Here is an 18,704-nt window from a genome sequence, read left to right as displayed (position 1 = left end):
GGGGCTGCCCGTCCACACCAAAATCCCCCCCATGCCTGCGAACCACAGGCTCTGCCCTACTTCCATTGCCCTTGGAGGGAGATATTAATATTCAAGCCCAGCCACGTTGGGTTTGTTTTGCTGCTTGTATTACATCTATATATCTGTGGCAGATGAATGCTGGTAGGCCTTCAGCTCTGTTAAATGAATTACAGGAGCCTTCAGACACCGCGTGCCGGGCTCTGTCCCCTCGAGCCACAACCAGCTCGCCCACTGTGCCTTCCTACCAGCCCCCTCCCCGGCACAGCCACCTCCTCGTTATCTGTGAAGGCAGGGGGTTAATTAGCAGGTATCAGTAGAGCATTTAACAGCAGTGCCCTGGCCCGGAGGAGGTGAGGGCATGGGGCTGTGTCTTGTTTTCTCCTCTGGCTCTAGTCCCCATCTCCCTGGGTGCCTCCAATCCCTCTGCGGTTTCCTGCCCCTCCTGCCCGTCTCTCCCCCACCTTAAAAAGCCTTAAAAAGGTCAGGTAGCAAAGGGGCTGTGGTAACAGGAGAGCTTAAAGAGCTTTATTTTTCAAAAATAGCTCAGTGTAATTCCTGCTGGGGTTTGAGCTCCCAATTCATTCAGCAGGGAGGGGAACATCCCCTGGGGGGCCAGCAGTGCTGCTGGGCTTGGGCTGCAGAAGCCCTGGCTCCCTGGCCCAGGTAAGGATGCTTGTGTGATGATGCCAGCAGAAAAGTGAGTGATTGCAGTGTGTAAGGGCTGGGCACCGAGGAGGGGGAGACCAGAGGTAAAACACAGATATGTTTTTATGTATTTATATATGTATATTATAATACTATTTGTAAAATGGCAAAGCATGTATCCCACCAATATGGGCAAGTTTTCCCTGCTATATCATTGCAGTTACAGCAGCAGTGCTATAGACTAGCTCCCACGTGGCCTTTCCTGCTAAGCCTTTGTTGCCAAAGAGGTGTGACTATTTGTTCCTTATGGGCAGGTAACTAACATGTGCTAGCTATTTTGCTGTAAAATCCGGTGGAGTTGGGGCTCAAGGTGAAAGTGCAGCACTGTTAGGTGAAACTAGCCATGGGCCATTTAGCATCAAGCAAGTGAAATGGCTTAGTCCCTGTGGTTGCTTCAGCCTGTTGCTCTTTACCTTCAGAGTTTACTTTCAGCAGTCTCAGTTTGTTCTGCTTGTGCAGATATACCATGAGAAGTTTCTAGTTTAGCTTGCCCTTCATCAGCTGTGGGACCGTCTCCTCAGCAAGCCGAGCGAGGCAATTTGGCTGTGTTTTGCAGAGTATCAGCCCAGGCTGGTGCAAACCCAGCATCATTTATCATCTGGGCGTATGATGGATGAGGTGATGTGAATTGGTGGCTTTGGTCCATTACTGTTGGAACCAACCAATCTCCTTATTGGCAACCTCAGCAGAAAATCTGGGAAAGGCTCTTCGTGCCCTGTGGCACCTTTCCATCCCTGGAGGCAGCCCCTGTCCCCCAGCAGGGACTGCGAGCAGTCAGCACTGCGACCCTTGGTGTTTTGCTGCCTCTGCCTTCTGGAGCTCCTCCTGCTCTGCCAGGGCTGCGTGCCCACCCCAGGCTGCCCGCTCCAAGCCCCAGCTGCGTGTCCCCAGTGACTTAGTGCCCGGGACCCCCAGGCAGATGACACGGGTCCTGCAACTGCTCTCCAGCCGCAGGTTTGCGTGTCTGTGCAGTGGCTGGTTTGCAACACTGAGGGATTTGATTTCAGTGGATTTTTCTGCCCCAGATCCCAGAGAGCTTGGGTCAAAAGCACAGCATCCCGCACACAGAGGAAGTGAGGGGAGATGGCTTGTGCAGCTCAGCCGCTGCCTGCTGCAGGTTCTGAATTTCGAGTTAAAGCCAGCCCTGTTTTTAAGGTCTCTTCCAACCCATTTAACTTCTGAGCTTTTTGTGAAAAATAAGATGGGAAATATAGAAGTTCACATGAGCTCAGCTCCTGTAACTCACAAAGTAAATGGGGAAGGTTACAATAAATTTACAGTCAGAAAAAGAAGAGCTGTTCTTTGTATAAACTGCCTTTGAACAAAGTGAGGGTTTATTTTCAGATAGATTTAGGTGACTGTTGACTGTTGCTGTATTTTGTGCTGTTTTTTAATTGTTACTCTGTCTTTGTTATTTTGATTGTTGAATAGGTACTCAAACAAGCAAGGTTGGCTCATCATCCATCTTTAATTCTGCATCGTGTCACTTTGGAAGGGAAATGGCTTGGTAAAAGCCAGAGAGTTCAGCTATGATGCTGGCAGATCGTTATGAAATATTCACAAGACATTTAGTTTAACTCGGTGCTAATTGAACACTGACAGCACAAGTTACTCCTGCCTGCAGCAATAGTCTATCACGTTTCGGCAAGCGGCATTCCTTCCCCTTTGATGCTCCCGCAGATAGGAGGCAGGAGCAGGGTTAGCAGCACTAGCAAACACTCGGGCAGGCAGCGTCAGCAGAGGATCCTGCGCTCACCGTGCAGGGAGAATCCTCTGGAGCCAGTACGGGTTTATGGGCACGGGGCTCTAATGAGGCTTCATCTACAAAAAGAAACTACCTGGTATTACGTAAGGGATGAACTGGAACTGATGCAGATATTTGGGGGATATTTTCTTTAGTGAAGACACTAGAAAGAGACTGTTTTTTTTTGTTTGTTTGTTTTTTGAAGGTATGTCCCAAAAGCCCCTCTCACCCCAATATAAGAGGGTTTCCAGGGCATTTATAGCCGTACTGATGTAACCGTGTTTCTCTGTGGAGGCATGGCCTTATTTACTTCTGTCTCTTTATTTCTATAGCTCAACAATCTGAACGTAAGGGTGTAACAGAGCCTTTCTGTCCTAAAGTTTTATGCGAGGTGGCTAACTGAGGTAGCGGTCTGCTCTAAGAACTCACCTTGCTTTCAGCAAAGCCAAGGCCTTAAATGTATTTTTCAAAAGCAAAGGATGCAATCCCGGACTGAGAACCCCCAGACTTCTCCTGTGAACCTCCAGTTCTCTTAACACCACTCTCCCCATCCAGGTGGCCTGGGGAGGGCTGAATACAACACAGCCCCCTGTGCATGTATAAAACCCCCTGGCCACCAGAACTGGCCGGAGGGACATGCAGTGTGCCATCCTCCGCAGGATGCTGCCCCAACTGGCTTCCCTAAGCGCCACTCTTCAGGAGGGAAATAAATGAGGCTTTTGAAGTTGTTTTACTTGATTCATTTCATTCTGGACTAGAGCAAGGCGAAGAGACAGTGGGAGGACTTCTCTGATAAAGTGTTCCGTTGTGTTTTTTTTTTTTTTTTTCCCCAAAGCAGAGAATACCAGAAGATAACACAACAGCAAATTACTGCATATTTTAAACCCTTGTAGCTAAACACTCTGTTTTGGGGCCGCGCCAGGTATCTTGTGGTGCCAATGAAAATGGGATACAGATGTTCGCTTGTTTGGATGGAGACACTGCAATAATTCATGCCTGCTACAAATTATATGATGCCTCGTGCTCACAAAAGAATACCCCGGTCTTTTTGTCAGTAATAAGAAACTACACCCTCTGTACCTATCTTAAAGAAAATAAGGACGGTAAAAATTGTGAACCGAGAAGTGTCCTCCTGTTTTCCAAGATGTGACCTCTGTTGTAGTGACAAAGTAGTAGTGCCACCGCCGTGCAAACCAAGCGGTGTCACTACTCAGTTGGGAGGGCATCAGTGTCTGGGACGGGTACATGGGTGTTAAATACTCTGCGTGGTGTGTGAGCAGGGGCCCTGTGCTGGCAGAACAGCTGAGGTTTCGGATGTTGTCTGGGACTTCTTAAAGAACAAACAAACCCCACTAATTTAGGTTTGGATGCTAATGATTTGGTTGTCTTTGCAAGATGAATTTTAGGTGTTTTTAAAATGTCACCTCTGATCTTGAACTTGCCTGTGATGAAAACAGTCTCGTTGAAGTCCACGACAACAGGGCATTCAGGAATGTGATCTGCCCTTGTCATGGACATCATGAAACCGGGATGTACATACCCCAAATACACAGGGATGGGACAGGGAGAAAGAGCTGAGCCCATCCCACGTCAGCGTAACAGCAGGGCTGAGGCTCACCTTTTGCTTTTTCATCTGTATCAGCTAACTGCGAAACTGGCATCTGCCAAAAGAATTTGTTAGCATACCTGAATACTCGCACCGCTGGTTTCCCTCTGTTGTGCTCCTGTCAGGAGAAGTACAAACAGGTTCACACCTGCTGGATGGCTTCAGGTTCGAGGAATGCATGTGCAAATTTGGCAGGTAGAAATTGCACTCTTAAAATTAAACTCCCCTTCTTGAAATCAGATCTCTCTGCTTTCCCCGCCTGCTGTTCATTTTTCACTTTCTTCTTGCAATGCCCATATTAAAATGAAGATTTTTTTTTTTAATCTTAGTTCATTTTCATGAAGCTGTAACTGAATCTAAAATCACACTTCTGGGAATCCAGCACCAATGTTATATGAATGTATTAAAGGTATGCACAATTTTTCTCTCGCTCCCCCAAATCTTACTTCCTCTGTAATTTTTATGGCATGGGTTTGGGCTTCATACAACTGGCACGGTTTGGGATGCAATGACTTATTCTTCTGTTTTGTTTGGGGAGGTGTTTAACCATTTGCTCACCTCTCCCAAGTTGTACACTGACTTTTAATTGAAAAATCTCACCTCGAGACAAAAACCTGAAAAGCTTTTGATTCAGTAGCACTTAAATGCGGTGTTTGGATTTCTCTCATTTTTTTAACTGTTTTTCTTGGCTTAAACAACCATCCAGATTTTTTCCCAATGTAATGAAAAGTTTTGGCATTCTGAAATGGCATCTTTTGCAGGACAAGCGTTGACTGAAAAAGCTTTGCCCTCACACTATTAATACATTAATTTTTTCATGTTAGGGCAGACCATGAATGTCCCTAGCTAGCTCTGCCCGTTGGGACAGTGAATTTTCAGTGTTCTGCAGTGTGCAGACCATTCAAATATTTCCATGGGGAATGTGGATCCATGGATAGTAAATTTCTGGCTGTGAACGCTATCTTTTTTTTATATACATCTCTGTGGACTCCTTAAAGTCTACCAGCCCCCCAAAGTTCGGGGCACAGCTTCAGATCTGCTTCAGGATCACTCACACTTGCTTGCAAAATGCAGGGGTTCAGCAAAGATGTGCTGCCCCACTGGTCTTTCTTCAGTGGAGCTAGTCTCAGCCAGAAATAAAGGCAGGGTCTATTTTTTTTCTTCTGTAAGTATGTTCAAAACATGAATTTCCATGAGCTTCCAACATAAGACCTATATCTGCATGGTAAGTAGAGTCACTTTCACTTGCAAATGAGGTTGGATCTGCTAAAAAATCTGCTAATTTGCAATAAAAATAGCATCCATCTTTGCTCTGCAAATATAGCCTATTTGAAAACTGTCCCATTTTCAGAACTGTAGCAGATTGTAGGATGGGAGAAAGGGGAAGGAGGAAATACCTTGCATTTGAAGTCGCTTCTCGTTTCTCTGGGACTATTTCACACACCTTTAGTCATGATGTTGCATTTTGTGTCGTCACGTTAATTTTCACAATAACAGCGATACAAACAGTGTGACTGTGGTGCAGATTCAAGAGAAGCTGGATTGATTGGGAGGGAGAAGGATTTGTTCAGACATAAATATCTGCTGCCATATTGAGGGGAGTTTAAAAAAAAAAAAAATACGGCCAGCCAAGAAATTGCTTTTTGTAGGAACGTTCTGTCTCTTTTTTTTCTCCCTTAATGCATGCTCCAGTGTGAGACCCAGAACAAGGGGGCACCTAGGAGCTGCTTAATGAGTTTGTGATGCTGAACGCAGCTCCTCTTTCTGGTGGGTGAAAGTACAAGGAATAAAGGCGAGGGAGGTGAACACATGCAGAAAATGGTATTAAGTGAAGAGGCCTGGCCATGTAGGATCTCTCTGGGAAAGCTCTGTTGACTTTCTTGCAGGTTAAACATTGGAAGGAATTGCAGAGTCAGGCTCCAAGGCAATCAATGCGTACATCAAAAAATCAGCAGCTCAGCACACAGCCAGGTGAAGACACCAGGTGCAGAGAGGAAAGCCAGCACAATGCCTTCCATCCCGATCCTCCTGCACCGAAGAGTGGTGCTTGGAGCAGAGCAGGTGGGGTGTACCTGTACAGCAATGCCTGTCTGCCCATCGCTTTCATCACCCGTGTTGGGTTGCTACATGCTCATCTCTAGGGCTCCAGACTTTCGGAAACCTCCTCTAGGGGCAGAAGTGTGTCCCCCCCCCCCCCCCCCCCCCCCCATATCTCACCTGTTGGCAATGTTTCCTATGAGGAGCTCAGTGCTCTGGGGACTAGGAATATGTAGGGTCAATTTAGGATTTTGGGACAGTATAGAAAGTGCTAGTAGTACCTTCTAAGTCAATACCTGTTGGACTAAATCCTTCCCTGTTCTAGCACCTAAATCTGCCTGGCTTGGCAATGCTGCTTTTGGCCTGCTGTGGCCCATGTCATGCCATTCAGTGCAGGCTGGAAACTTTTCCTGTGCTCCAGGGGACAAGCTGAGGGATGCCTTTGCTTCAGAGATGATGATTTGAGCTCTTCGTTGCCCCTTATTGAGTATCTTGGGCCAGAGTTTGTGGACGGGTAAAATAAATAAATACACCAGTAAGGAGGTATGAGGAAAAGCCCCAGTATCTAATCGGATGTTTTGCCAATCAGGATGGCTCCGTGAGCACTTTATTCCTTCCGCTTCTGCGCTAAGGTTGGCTGTGATGGGCTGCCCCGTGCTTCACGCAGCAGCAGAGCCTGGAACTGAGGCTTCCCCTCGGTGTGCCCAAGCTTCTGACACCCAAAGCCTTGGGTGGAAACTTGCTCATGTCTAGATGTTTGCAGCAGGCGATGCTCTTAGAAGAACAGCTAATTGCATATTCATAGTGGCACATACGGCACTTGAGAGCAGCCCTTAATTTCTGCTGTGGCGGATCTGGAAATTCACCTCTTGCAATGCTCAGTGTGGACCAAGAGGAGCTTTTTGGCCCTTCTTCCTGTGAGAAAGACCTGCTAATTTATTCAGTTTGGGCACATTATTTTTTTTTAAACAAAAGAGCATGATATAGCTCTATATACCAGTTGGAAGCAACATGATTTGTCATGAATACTAATATGCGTTTGACAGTATCCTATAAATTCAACACGTTTTGAGGAGCGTTAACAAGAGTTATAGGAACTGTACTTAAGATTTTCTTTATTTCCCCCAATTAAAAGAAAAGGAAGCTAGCAAGAGTCTGTATTTGTACCCAAAACAAATATGGCTTGGGTCACGGCAAGACTTCTGCCTGCCGTGCTAGGCCTGGGTCTACAGCACGTTCATTGATTTTTGTCTCCATGAATCACCCTAAAGCTATAGGCAACAAAAGCTGAAGCTATGTAGATCTGATTTCTCGTTCATTTGTTGTTCATTAGAAAGATTTTCTCTCTTATTTGCTGCACCCCTGCTGCTGCATGTTCATTAGGAGAATGGAATGTATTCCAAATATTTCCTAGCTCTGGGAGGGCAGATGGTGGAAAGTAATTTTCCAAACTCTTCTAAAAGAGAGGGGGAAAAAACCCTCCTCAATAACCCCAAGTCACCCCTGCACGCTAGAAGAATGAGGGATTTCTGAGTGCAGACCTGCCATGCACTTTCTTCGGTTGTACAATGCTGCGTGTCAGAGTGGTGGGAAGTGTGCATGAATGGGGATGTATCACACTGTGTGGGGGATGCTCGCACGGCTGGGATTTCTTTCACAGGAAGCCACATCTACAAGGAGCACACAGCAACACGCTGCCCTGAAGGATGTGCACGGAGGAGCGAGCAAAACTCATTTCCCTAAAGCTTCCGGGCAGCCCAACGCCTGCAGGAACCCCCGGGGGGAGGTTGGCTGGGCCAGCCCCGCCGGAGGTGTGGGGTGAGCTGGAAGTGCCCCAGACACCCCGTCCCTGTCCCCTGCCCTCGCAGCGCCGGCAGGAGGATGTCGGAGTGCTCAGACAATGGTGGAGGAAGCTGCTCTGGCTGCATTTCCCTTCTGCTCCTTGGAGAATCGGGGGAGCGCACAGGCGAGGGCCGGATTTAGCTCTTGGATCCACATGAAACGTCCCCGTGCCGCCTGCTCCCTTCCTTCATGCTCGGCCTCTTGGCATGGGAGTGGAAGCAGCGTGCATGAGGGGAACAGAGGAGCAGAGGCACCGTGCAGCAGGCAGAGCCGCAAACACAATGCGGGCGAAACAAAGAGCGGGGCTGTGTTTACTGCCTCCCCGCTGCCATTCACGTCTGCTTGGAGCTGGTTTCCTCTTTTCATGAGCCTCTTGACCTGCAGATCCCTCTCCTCAGCAGCCCCGGAGCCCCGCGCCTAGATCTGGCTGCCTCTTCAGACCGAGCCAGCAAAACACATCGGACACAAAGAGCCCAGGCTGTGTGTTCACCTCGAGGCTTTAAGCTCCTTGTGCTGGCCCCTGGGGCTCGTGTTTGTTTTCCAAGCCCTGAGGACAGCAGTGGTGCTCAGGAAGTCCAGACAGAGGCAGCGCCTGAAGGCTGCGGGCCCCAGGCCTGCTCTGTTCCATGGAAGGTGCCCCAGGCTCTGTCGGCGAGGGCCAGCAGCCCCAAAACCTCACACACAAGCCTGGTGAAGTGAGGAACTTGTGCAGGAGCCTACCAGAAGAAGGGCGGCATTGTTTGCCCTGGCTGAGACGCCCAGTTCCAGAACAACAGCTTTGGAGAGAGGTGCTTTGACTGTGAAACCCCAAAGGGTTTTATAGCACGCTGTTTGTGGTTAATTTTCAAGCCCCCTCTTTCTCCAGGCCCAGCTTGCGTTACAGCGAGCGTGGGGCCTCCCACCGCGTTCATCTCCTCAGCCGGGCCTTGGGGCGCAGATGTGCGAAGCAGCAGCTCGAGGGCAGGCTTCAGAAAAGGCACCCCGAAGGGCATGAGGCAGGGAACCTCCGGGCCTGCTTTCCGCAGCCAGCACAACCTGCGATCCTGCTGCTCGGTGAGCTGGCAGCACAAAGGGGGGGAATTCCTCGGGTGTGCCATGCCCTGCCCTGCAGGAGCTGGGCAGCCTGAGGTGATCCTGCTGCTGCTCGGAGCCTAAGCACATCCAACACCCTCCTGTGCCTTTCACAACCCGACAGAGTTTTAAACTTCTCCATCAGCTGGCCGATAGCCTTCAGAGATGAGCAGTGGCTGTAATTGATTCATCAAGGCTCCCGTTAATTTGTTTTTACTCAATTGTGGAAACGGAGTTGATTCCCAGTTATCGTGCTCTGGAGTCAAGCTTCCTTTAGGTAATTTACAGCGTAGCCTACATATGTGTAAAAATTTATCGCCATCGTGTTTTTAATTAAAACGCGTATGGTAATACGAAAAGGAGAGAGGGGGAGGAAGGGAGAGAACCCAGATTAAGTTTTTAATTGTTTTAATAGTGAGAGTTGGTTCAGTGAGAACAGGGCATATTGGTTTCCTTGGAAACATTGGCGATGTATTAGCTGTATAAAATCGAGCATAAAAAATTTGCAAAAGTGAAGCCTTTAGGTTTTAACTGATATTATAACTATTTTCATTTGGAAAATTGGCTTCACACATGGCCCTTGGAGTCCCCAAAAGGGGCCATTTCTCTGTTTTCTCCAGAGCCTCAGGATTCACCATTTCACAGGTCACCATTAGAAATCTAAAATGGCAATAACAACAAAAAGCCTTCAACAAGACAATATCCTTGATTCATACAATTTAATTACATGTGCCCCTAAGTTCTCTTTGTGGCGAGCAGTACGAGGCTAGGCGAGACACCACATGATTTGAGGATGAAGTATAACAATTCGTTTTTTTTCGTATTCCAGTAAAAATAAAGATTATTAGTAACATAGCAGTATGTGATGCTGCATCCGCACCCCGTGCTTTTTTATCGTATATAACATTTTTCCATTAATATACTACACGCCGTGGCCAGCTTCAAGTTAAGTAGCTTGCTTAGCCTAGCCTGGCCTCGCCTCACGCAGTGCGTTCGATGCCTCTCGTTTTCCTGGCGCAGCTCTCAGGAAACGCGGTGCTGCAGGACAGGATGCAGCGCCCGAGGTCTGGGGCCACCACGGCCCCGAGGCACCTGGAGGCACACGGCTGCACTTCAGCGTTGTCCTCACCCCAAGTTCAACCGTTTTATTTTTGTTCCCTTTAAAGCTCAAGTTCTCAGTTCTGTGTTGGAAAGCAAAGGCTTGTGCGGGAGCACCCAGCTCTCTGCAGCCGGGTGAGATGGGAACGACCAACGTGGGTGCGGGTGGCTCAGCCCAGGCTGTGAGGAGGTGGTAAGGCTGGGGCAAAAATACTCCAGGAGGTCATTTAAACAAAAGGGGGGGGGGGAGGGGCGGGAAGGCCTGCAGATAAAGGCCCAGATGTAGCATTTTGGACTACCAGGGAACGGGCGGCTGGGTTTCAGCATGTAAGCCCGATCGCTCAGCTGAAATCATTTCAGCAGCTGAGTAAATAGAGTTACGGAAAAGGCATTTCTGGGAGCGCTGGTGTTCCAGGACTCTCCCTCTCCCCCAGCGTTGCCGTTTGTTTGTGTCGCCGTCTCTCTGGTGCCGCAGCTCCCAAGTTAGCACGTTTGTCAGGTGGCGACGCCGAGCGCGGGGCTAGGCCGCCCGCATGGCCTCCGGGCCGCGGCCTGCATGCAGAGGCTGAGTTCTGCTGCTTGCTCGCTGACAAGGGGCCTCGGTGGCAGCGTGCTGCTGAGCCCCGTGCTCGGCTGCTGCCGGGGGTCTGTCCTTCTGCTGGGCCATAAAGCACCCGCAGCCCCCGTCTCACCCCCGTGCTTCTCCCTGGCCTCCCCTCCCTCGGACTGCTTGCGGAGCGGTGCTGGGGGCTCCCTGAGGGCACCAAACACCCAACCCCAGGGGCTGAGCCCAGCGGTGGCCGCAGCGGGTGATGGCCCAGCCCCGGCGCCCCCACCCAAGGGTGCTGGGACACGGGAGGTGTCCAAGTCGTGCCCTGCACCACCTCACGCACGCGTGTGCACGGCCACAGGCACGGCCCTATGACCCCAGGCACTGCCAACCCCGGCCCCAGCACCGGGCGCCCGCCGCCGCCGCCAGACCCCGGTGCGCGCCCCCGCCACTGCCCCGCGCGCCCCCGCGGGCGCGGCCCCTTTAAGGCGGCGGCGCGGGAAGGCGCGAGCGGAGCCTTTGTCACGGCCCCGGGTCACCGCGCGGTCACGGCCCCGCCCCACGTGGACAGCCAGCCCGCACGGCGGCGGGGGGGGGGGTGGCGGCGGCCCCGCCTCCCACCGCTGATTGGCTGCTCGGAGCCCGGCGGCCCGGCCGCCCCGCTTGTGATTGGCTGAGCGTTTGCATGCGGAGGGGGCGGGGCCAGGCCCGCCCGTGACACCGCGCGCCGTCTGGGGCCGCCCCCGCGGCGTCTGGGGGATTTAAAGGGGCAGCGCCCGCGGCGGGGGGGGGGGCGGGAGGAGCTCACCCCAGCTCCGGGCACCCAGGGCAGGGGCCCCGGGGGGTCCCTGCGGGCCCGCTCCCGGCGGCTCCGCGTCCCCGCGTGGCCGGGCTGGGGGTGCCCACCCCTTGCTCTCCGAGCTGCTGGGAGCCCCCCAGGTGCCCAGGCAGGGCCGGGGGGCTCGCCTGGAGCCGTGCGGTGTGCTGTCCGTGTGTCCGGCTGTCCGGTGTCTGCTGGGCCGTGCTGGCACCGCACGCCTTAGCTCATCTCGGGGTGTTTTGACGCTCTCCCCCAGCGCTGTCTGATGTCACGCCCGCCACCTGGTTTTGCTCCTCGTGGTTTTGGGGACGAGGGGACGAGCACCGCCCATTGGGGCTGTGAAGGCGCAGGGTGATGGCGCTCGGGGCACCCAGCTCCCCGCAGGGCCGCCCTGCGGGGCGAACGTGTCTGGTCCCCGGAGCCTCTTCTCTGGTCCCCGCTGAGGTAGAACGGGGTGGAGGAACGTGCTGGTGGCTTCCACAAACGCGCATTATGAACCAACGCTCGCTGAGGTTTTGGCCCCCCTGGGTGGGCATGGCACCAGCCACGTGGGCCCCAGCGCGGGGCTGTGCAGGGAGGGAGAGAGCACCCGGGGGCTGTTGAGGGCCGCCGGGCCCCCATGCCACTGTCCCGACAGGGCCCTGGGGAAGGACAAGGGGTCCGGGCTCAAAGGGAGGTGGGAGATAAGAGGGGACTGGGAGGGAAAGTGACCCGGGGAGAGGCCACGGGGCACGGACAGCGGGCAGAGCGGTAAATCAGCAGGGAAGATGCAGGTGGGCGTTTGGGATCACTTCAGGTGGGATCGTGTTTGCGGTAGGTTATTAACACGTATCGCATGGGACGAAGCCTCAGAAGGAAACGCGTCTGATGTTCCAGACAACAATGAGGGCTCGTCTACTGAGGAATTAATTCAGAATAGCTGCTGCGCTTTAAATCATACCTGAGATTAATCTGTGCTGACTTTCAAAGGGAAACAAGAAACTGGCGAGCATCTGTGTCCCTGCCCAGCATTGTTCTCTATCGCGGCAGAGATCTTGTTACAATTGTCAGGGAGAAAATCCAGAGTTCCTGGTACCAAACAGTTAAAAAATAAATAAATAAAGACTTTAGTAACCAGAAAGCAGAAACCGTGTCTGGAATTGTTCGAAATAAGGCTTGCTTGAAAATAAATATAGAATTATTCACCATGGTAACTATTGCCCTATTGCGTTAGTGCGTATCGATTTAACATTAATCCAAAGACTAATGCTGTGAAATATTTGGTCTCCTTAATGGACAACTGTTTAGTTAACAAATCTTTGGGGAGTTGTTGAATTTTTTGTTTTGTTTTTCTTTAGATCTCCTCAACCACTTAGGGAAGGAGATGATTTGACTCTTAGGGTTACTTATTTCTAATATGGATCTCTCTTCCCAATTACGTTTATGAATTTATCCTTAGCGTTGCACTACAGCGATTATGCAGGGTCATTCAAATCTTTAACTAACGCTCAAGTGCTGCCGTGAGGAATAAAAGCAAAGACACCAACGTGATTGCACAGGTAAATGAGTGGTGCTGGTGTGGCAAGGGGCAAGATGATGTTACAGCCCCGAGTACCCAGAGCAGAGCGATGTGTCTGTGCAATTCACTTTCGAGGACCTCGAATCTTGTCAAAGCTCCCCTGGGTCCCTCCCTTTCCACCGCGCGGAAGGAGGTGAGGCGCAGAGAGCTGCCCCGGCTCACCCTGGGAGCTCGAGAAGCAGGAAGCGCCGCTCTCGCGGTGCCCACGCGCTTCCTGGAGCCAGCAGCGGCGCCTCTAGGGAGAACATAAAAAGAAACCGAGAAAAGCTCAACAGTGACAGGACGCAGGTGCCAAAATCGACAAAAATTGGTGTCCAGAAGTATCGCACCAGCCAGGTAGCGCTCGGTGCTGGTACAGAAGAAACTGAAAAACTGCAGCGGGTTGGAGGGTGGGTAGCGTCAGCACAGGAACAGGATAAGTCATTTAAAGTTAGCTGATGTACTCTAATTTTTACAAGCCCATCTGGGATGACTTTAATTATTTGTTCTTAAATCATGGTGGAAAAATGCTGATTGTTCTTACAGCCACGTGAGTCGTTCAGATGAAACGGGGATAGTGGTAAACAGCGCATTTTTAAACCAGCATCGACTTGCAAACAGTTATTTTTCTTCTCTCTTTATTTTTTTTTCAGGAGGGTTAGGACGATGTGTGAACTTGCATCGGCCTGCATCTGAAACTGGAGCCTCCCTCCACCAAAGCTCGGCAAACTTGTAAAAACTGCCCCCGAACCAGCAGGCTGATTCACGGCGAGGGCGGACGTCTTGCACCGGGCGCTTGGCCCAGGGCTCCTCCTGCCTGCCGGGGGCCGCCGGCCCTGACCCCTCTGCCTGTGCCCGGGCTGCTGGGCAAAGCCCTGGGGGCTGCAAAAGGCACCTGGGATGGAGAGAGGACACAAAATCCTTCAGTCAGGGCTTGCACATGCTGCTGAAGAACAGTTTATTACTTATAGTTGTGTTTGTGACCTTATGATCATTTTAGGATGGGCCGCGTCTGTGTCTTAAAATGTCAGAAAAAATCTAAAATGTTGGGGTTGGGTCTCTGATACTCAGTCGCCATTTGCTTTACAATGACACCACCGCGTTTCCAGCTGAATAATAACAAAGTGGGTCGGCACATAACACTGTCTGAAGTGGGCGTGCGGCCCGGGTTGCTGCGTGCGCCTCGCTCTGCCCTGGGAGCTGGCCCTCCCGAGGCGGGCAGGCCCTCGGCCCACTCCTCACCTCCTCACAAAGCGTTTCTACAAATTTGCCTGGCACAAAAGAAATTGCAACTGCAGTACCAAGTGGAAGGGACGAAGCCAAAAGGCAGGTGAGCGTCACTCCTCCCACGTCACAGATGAGGAAACTGAAGCTGGGAGCAGGATATAAAAATAGGGTTGGAAGTGCTTGATTCCCGCTCCTTGCGTAGGTTTTTTCCAGGTAATTTTTGGCAAGCCATTTGTGGACGCTCACAGTGTGCCTGCCACGACTGACGGCAGTCACAGCGATGATTTCTTTCCCAGAACCTCGCCACAGCCTGGGAAGGGGCTGAGCGGGCCCCGAGCCCCCAGCGCCCGCCCATGCTCCCCGCGGGCCGAGGCTGCTGCCTGCGGAGCGAGCTCCAGGAGGGGCTCCCAGAGGGGCTTCCACATCGCTCCCCGGGCCCCTGGGGTTCGGCAGCGCCTCTGAGCAGCGCCGGGAAGCCAAACCTCGAAGCTTGCTTCCACCCAAGAGGCGCGATCCTCTGCCGTGGCTCCCGCGGATTAGTAAGCGCTGGGAGTTACCATCTGGCGGGTGGCAAGGAGTAAAAGATTAAACAACCTGGCAATTCCTCGTTCCTCCTCTCCGGGCGTTTTCTCAGGACCAGACGGGGCCTCCGGAGTCTTTGTGAAGCGCAGGCGCTTATTTAACGTTGGTTTGTAAATAATCGTGGAGAAAGAAATCCTATTTTTGGGGAGGGGAGTACGAATCGAAGCTTCCCCATGAGCAAAGCGGCGCCGGCCTTGGCACCATCCATCCACCTCCGGCTTTGCACAAGGGTCGGGGTTTTCACGGGGGCACACACGGCCCTCGCAGTGCAATCCTGGGGGCTCGTCGCCAGTCCCCGACCCTAAATCGCAGCTGTGGGGGCTCACGGGGAGAGGGCACCCCGGGAAGGTGCCGGGGCTGCCTGCATCTCCCAGGAGCAGCGTTCACCGAGCAGCAGCTCCTTCGCCCCAGCACGGCAAAGCTGCTTCCAGCATTTGCATTATAACCCCCCGCTTTCTCAGGTTTATTTCAAAAAAAAAAAAAAAAAAGGAAAAAAAAGAAAAGGAAAAAAAAGAAAAGGAAAAAAAAAAAGAAGGTTTGACTACACCTCGGCACACCGAGCCCTCGGGGGAGGGATGAAGTTTTTCCCTTTTTTCCTCGCTAAAAGCGGCCGGGCTCCATTCTCAGGCTGCCAGAAAACCACCCGAAATCCGCGCGTTTTGGGGTCCGCGGGAGCAAACAGCGCAACATCGCGGCGAGCCCCCCCCCCGCCCCCAAAACCCCCATTTTTCCCCCCAAATCCCCCCCGTCGTCACGTCGGGGCCCTCCCCAGGCGGGGCACCCCGGGGGGCTGCGGCTTTGGAGGGGGGGGCTTGGGGCGAGCGGGGCCGGGCGGGAGCCCCCGGGGGGGTTACGGGGGGGGGGGGGGGGGGGGGCGGTGCGAGGGGCAGCCCCCGTCTGGCGCTGACGTCACGGGGCCCGCCCGCGGCTGGCGGCGGCCGCGGGGCCGTGAATGAGCTGCGGGGGGGGGGGGAGGGGAGGGGAGGGGAGGGGGGGGCGGGCAGCGATCGCATCGCACCCCCCCCAAAAAAAAATAATTAATTAATTAAAGAAAGAAAGCAAGCAAGCGCGGGGCCGCCGCCCCCAGCGGCCCAGCGGCAGCCGAGCAGAGGGGGCTCGGCGGGGCCGTGCCGTGCCGGGCCGTGCCGCTGCGGGGGGGGGGGCGCTGCGCCGCGCCGGGTTTTTTATTTCCAATTTTTGCTCGCAGCTGCATTGCCCTCCCCCCGGCTCCCCCCCACGCGCCGAGGAGGAGCCCCGGCTTTATGTGGTGCTGCCCGGAGAGCGCTCGGCGGCCGGGAAGTTCTTTGTGTCGCCGTCGCCTTCTTTTTTTTTTTTTTAATAATTTTTTTTTTCCTTTTTCCTCCTTTTTTTTTTTTTTTTTTTTTTTAAATGTATAACTTAATGGGTCTGAACAGCACGGCCGTAGCTCTTCAGCCCAATGTGTCCTGCACATGCAACTGCAAAAGGTCTTTGTTCCAGAGCATGGAGATCAGTAAGTGCCCGTCCGGCTGGGGGGAGTGTGCAAGGGGGGGAGTGTGCAAGGGGGGAGTGTGCAACGGGGGCAGCCTGCATTGAGTGTGCACGCCTGGGGGGGGGTGCATGCGTGGGGGGGGTTCACGCATGGGGGGTGCACGCGTGGGGGTGTACGCGTGGGGGGGTGACACGCGGGATTGGTGCCACTCGTGGGGGGGGGTGACGCTCGTGGGAGGTGACGCGGGGAGGCGACACGCGTGGCCCCGGGGCCACCCCGGCACCGCCGCCTCCCGCACCTCGGGTTCCCTCCTGGCCGCCGGAGCCCCCCCGAGCCGCTCCCCTCTGCCCCCGCCGGGCGGTGCCGGGGGGCCCCGAGCCCCCTCCCGGGGAGCCGTGCCCGGTTGTCCCGGTTCCCCCCGGTCGTCCCCCCTCTGCTGGCCCCGGCCACCCGGGCTGCGGGAGCTCCGGGGAGCGGCGAGGACGGCGCCTGCCCTCCGTGGCCACCGCCGCCTGGCTGCCGCTGGCCCTCGCCCCTCTGGCCACGAAGGACTCGGAGATGGGGGAGAGCCCTGCCGGGCTGGGAAACGGGACTCAGCTGGCTGCTGTGGCGCTTTCCGCGAGGGGAAGGGTTTTGGGGTGTCCCGGGCTGGGTGGCACGTCAGGTTGTACCCCGCCGAACACCTCGCTGCGTGCCCCCGGACCTAAACCCGGTGCAAACTGGCCCAAAACGAGAGCCCGGGGCAGGGGCTCGCTTTGCCACGCTCCTGGCGTGGCGCTGGGGCAGGCTCGCTCGCGGTGGGCGTAGGGGAAAGTCGGCCCAGCCGTGCCTGCTCCTGCGAGCACAGACTTTGCCCCGTTACCTCCGGCGGGGTTGCGGAGCGGTTTGTTAGGGCCGGCATCCGTCCCTGGGTATTTCGGGTGGCTTTTGTCCAGCGTCGCCTGCCCGCGCCTCCTCCGCTTTCAGCCTCGCTCCGTTCAGGTGTCTGCGTCCCGGGGAAGCTCTGCAGGCGGTCGCACACCGGTACGGAAACGTGTTCCTGCTGAATTCTCGCATAAACCATCCCCTTTGTACTGTATGCACATTTAATCTTGATTTAATCTCATTCGTGTTCAGACAAAACTAAGCTGGATTTGCCTGATTTTATTAACACTGCTGGTACTGAATAGACCATTATTCTTCCCTGACTGGAGCAGGCCGGGCTAGACGTGCATACCAATGGCAGCGTGTAAATAACGAAGATACAGTTCTCTTTTCTGTCAGCCAGTCAGCGAGCACGAGCTGTGTCCCACACAGTTACGAGGAGCAGAGCCTTGACTCCGTGTCTGGTCGAGGCTCGCGGGTACGGTAAAAGTTGGGGATTCGAAGGGGCAGCGCCTTTTGGAGGAAAACCTTCTCTTCCAGGCTGCTGGCGTGAGGGTTTGTTGGAAGCACTCTGGCTTTCCCATTTCGTGCTTGGACCTTGCAGCGAGAGCATTTTGGTGCTGGTCGTCTTCTTTTCGTCAGCGTGGGACCGGCCCGGTGGGAGGCAGGTGCCCAGGCTGAGCGCTGTGTGCGTGCCACACCGGGGACACGTGGGACACCCCAGGACCCCTCAGGGTGCCCCTTTTTGGGGCCGGACGGGCCCCGAGCCCCTGGAGCAGATGGCTGCTGTCAGCCGGCCTGTCCCCGTCACCTCCCGGAGCCTGGCACCCAGCTCCATCGCCGCTGCTCTTTCTCCCTTCGTTTCGGCTAGGTTTCGTCGCTGTCGGTGCCTCGATTTGCCTGCTGCCGGCCGCGGGCAGCGCTGGGCTCACCGCTGTGGTACCGGGGGGCTGTGGGGGCGTTGCGGGGACCGTGACCCCATTGCCCCCTCTGTCTGGCTTCTGTGGGGAGGGCAGAGCTGAGCCTCCTGAGAGAAATTCATCTTATAGCATTGCTTCCCTCGGACGGCTTGCTTTTATTTACCTTTTCAATAAGACTTTGAGGGAACCTCTGGGCAGCTACCACCAGATGCTCTCTCATTTCCCAGCCCAAAGTTACCACGCCGGCATGCTTTGGGAAAGTGGCAGAGCTGTAAACTCTTCTAATTTAACCCTCTAATTAGGTTAACCGTGCAACTGATCCCCAAAACTATTTCTTCGCAGGGTTTGCTCCGCGCAGCGGGCTGCGGCACGGCGGCAGCAGCTGGTCCCTGCGCAGCTCCCAGATTAGGATTAGGATTAGGCCGTGGGGGTTTGGGGAGGGGGCCGGGGCCTGCCCTGGCCGCGCCGTGGTGCCGGCGGCGCTGGGCAGCCAGACGTCTGCGGCAGTGGTCGCTAATCGCCTCGGTGGGGTGACGGAGGTCAGGGGTGAGCTGCGCGTCGGAAGAGTCCGTAAATAACTAATTATTTGGCGCGGCGGCGTGCCTGCCT

The 18,704-nt window shown here is 54.1% G+C and overlaps 1 protein-coding gene and 2 long non-coding RNA genes across 4 annotated transcripts in view; all 3 read left to right on the top strand.

Moving 5' to 3' along the window:
- Nucleotides 1-322: 322 nt before the first annotated feature.
- Nucleotides 323-10,403, top strand: LOC121078886. Its single transcript, XR_005824775.1, has 3 exons — nucleotides 323-684; nucleotides 4,406-4,485; nucleotides 5,963-10,403. It is a non-coding gene; the product is annotated as an uncharacterized LOC121078886 (long non-coding RNA).
- Nucleotides 10,404-11,959: 1,556 nt separating this feature from the next.
- Nucleotides 11,960-15,378, top strand: LOC121078885. The gene is made up of 2 exons (XR_005824773.1): nucleotides 11,960-13,388; nucleotides 13,685-15,378. It is a non-coding gene; the product is annotated as an uncharacterized LOC121078885 (long non-coding RNA).
- Nucleotides 15,379-15,966: 588 nt separating this feature from the next.
- The window catches only part of PMEPA1 (prostate transmembrane protein, androgen induced 1), a 44,665-nt gene continuing 41,927 nt past the window's right edge, over nucleotides 15,967-18,704 (top strand). Inside the window, exon 1 of one of the 2 annotated variants that reach the window (XM_040575538.1) lies at nucleotides 15,967-16,332. In XM_040575538.1, the coding sequence (XP_040431472.1) occupies nucleotides 16,230-16,332 (103 nt within the window). In that variant the 5' untranslated portion in view covers nucleotides 15,967-16,229. The remainder of the gene's footprint in view (nucleotides 16,333-18,704) is intronic. The other variant, XM_040575537.1, reaches the window with a different exon arrangement.

This window comes from Cygnus olor, chromosome 16 (genome assembly GCF_009769625.2).
Source record: "Cygnus olor isolate bCygOlo1 chromosome 16, bCygOlo1.pri.v2, whole genome shotgun sequence".
In the NCBI taxonomy this organism is placed as follows: Eukaryota; Metazoa; Chordata; class Aves; order Anseriformes; family Anatidae; genus Cygnus; species Cygnus olor.
This window is presented reverse-complemented; position numbering and strand designations above follow the sequence as displayed.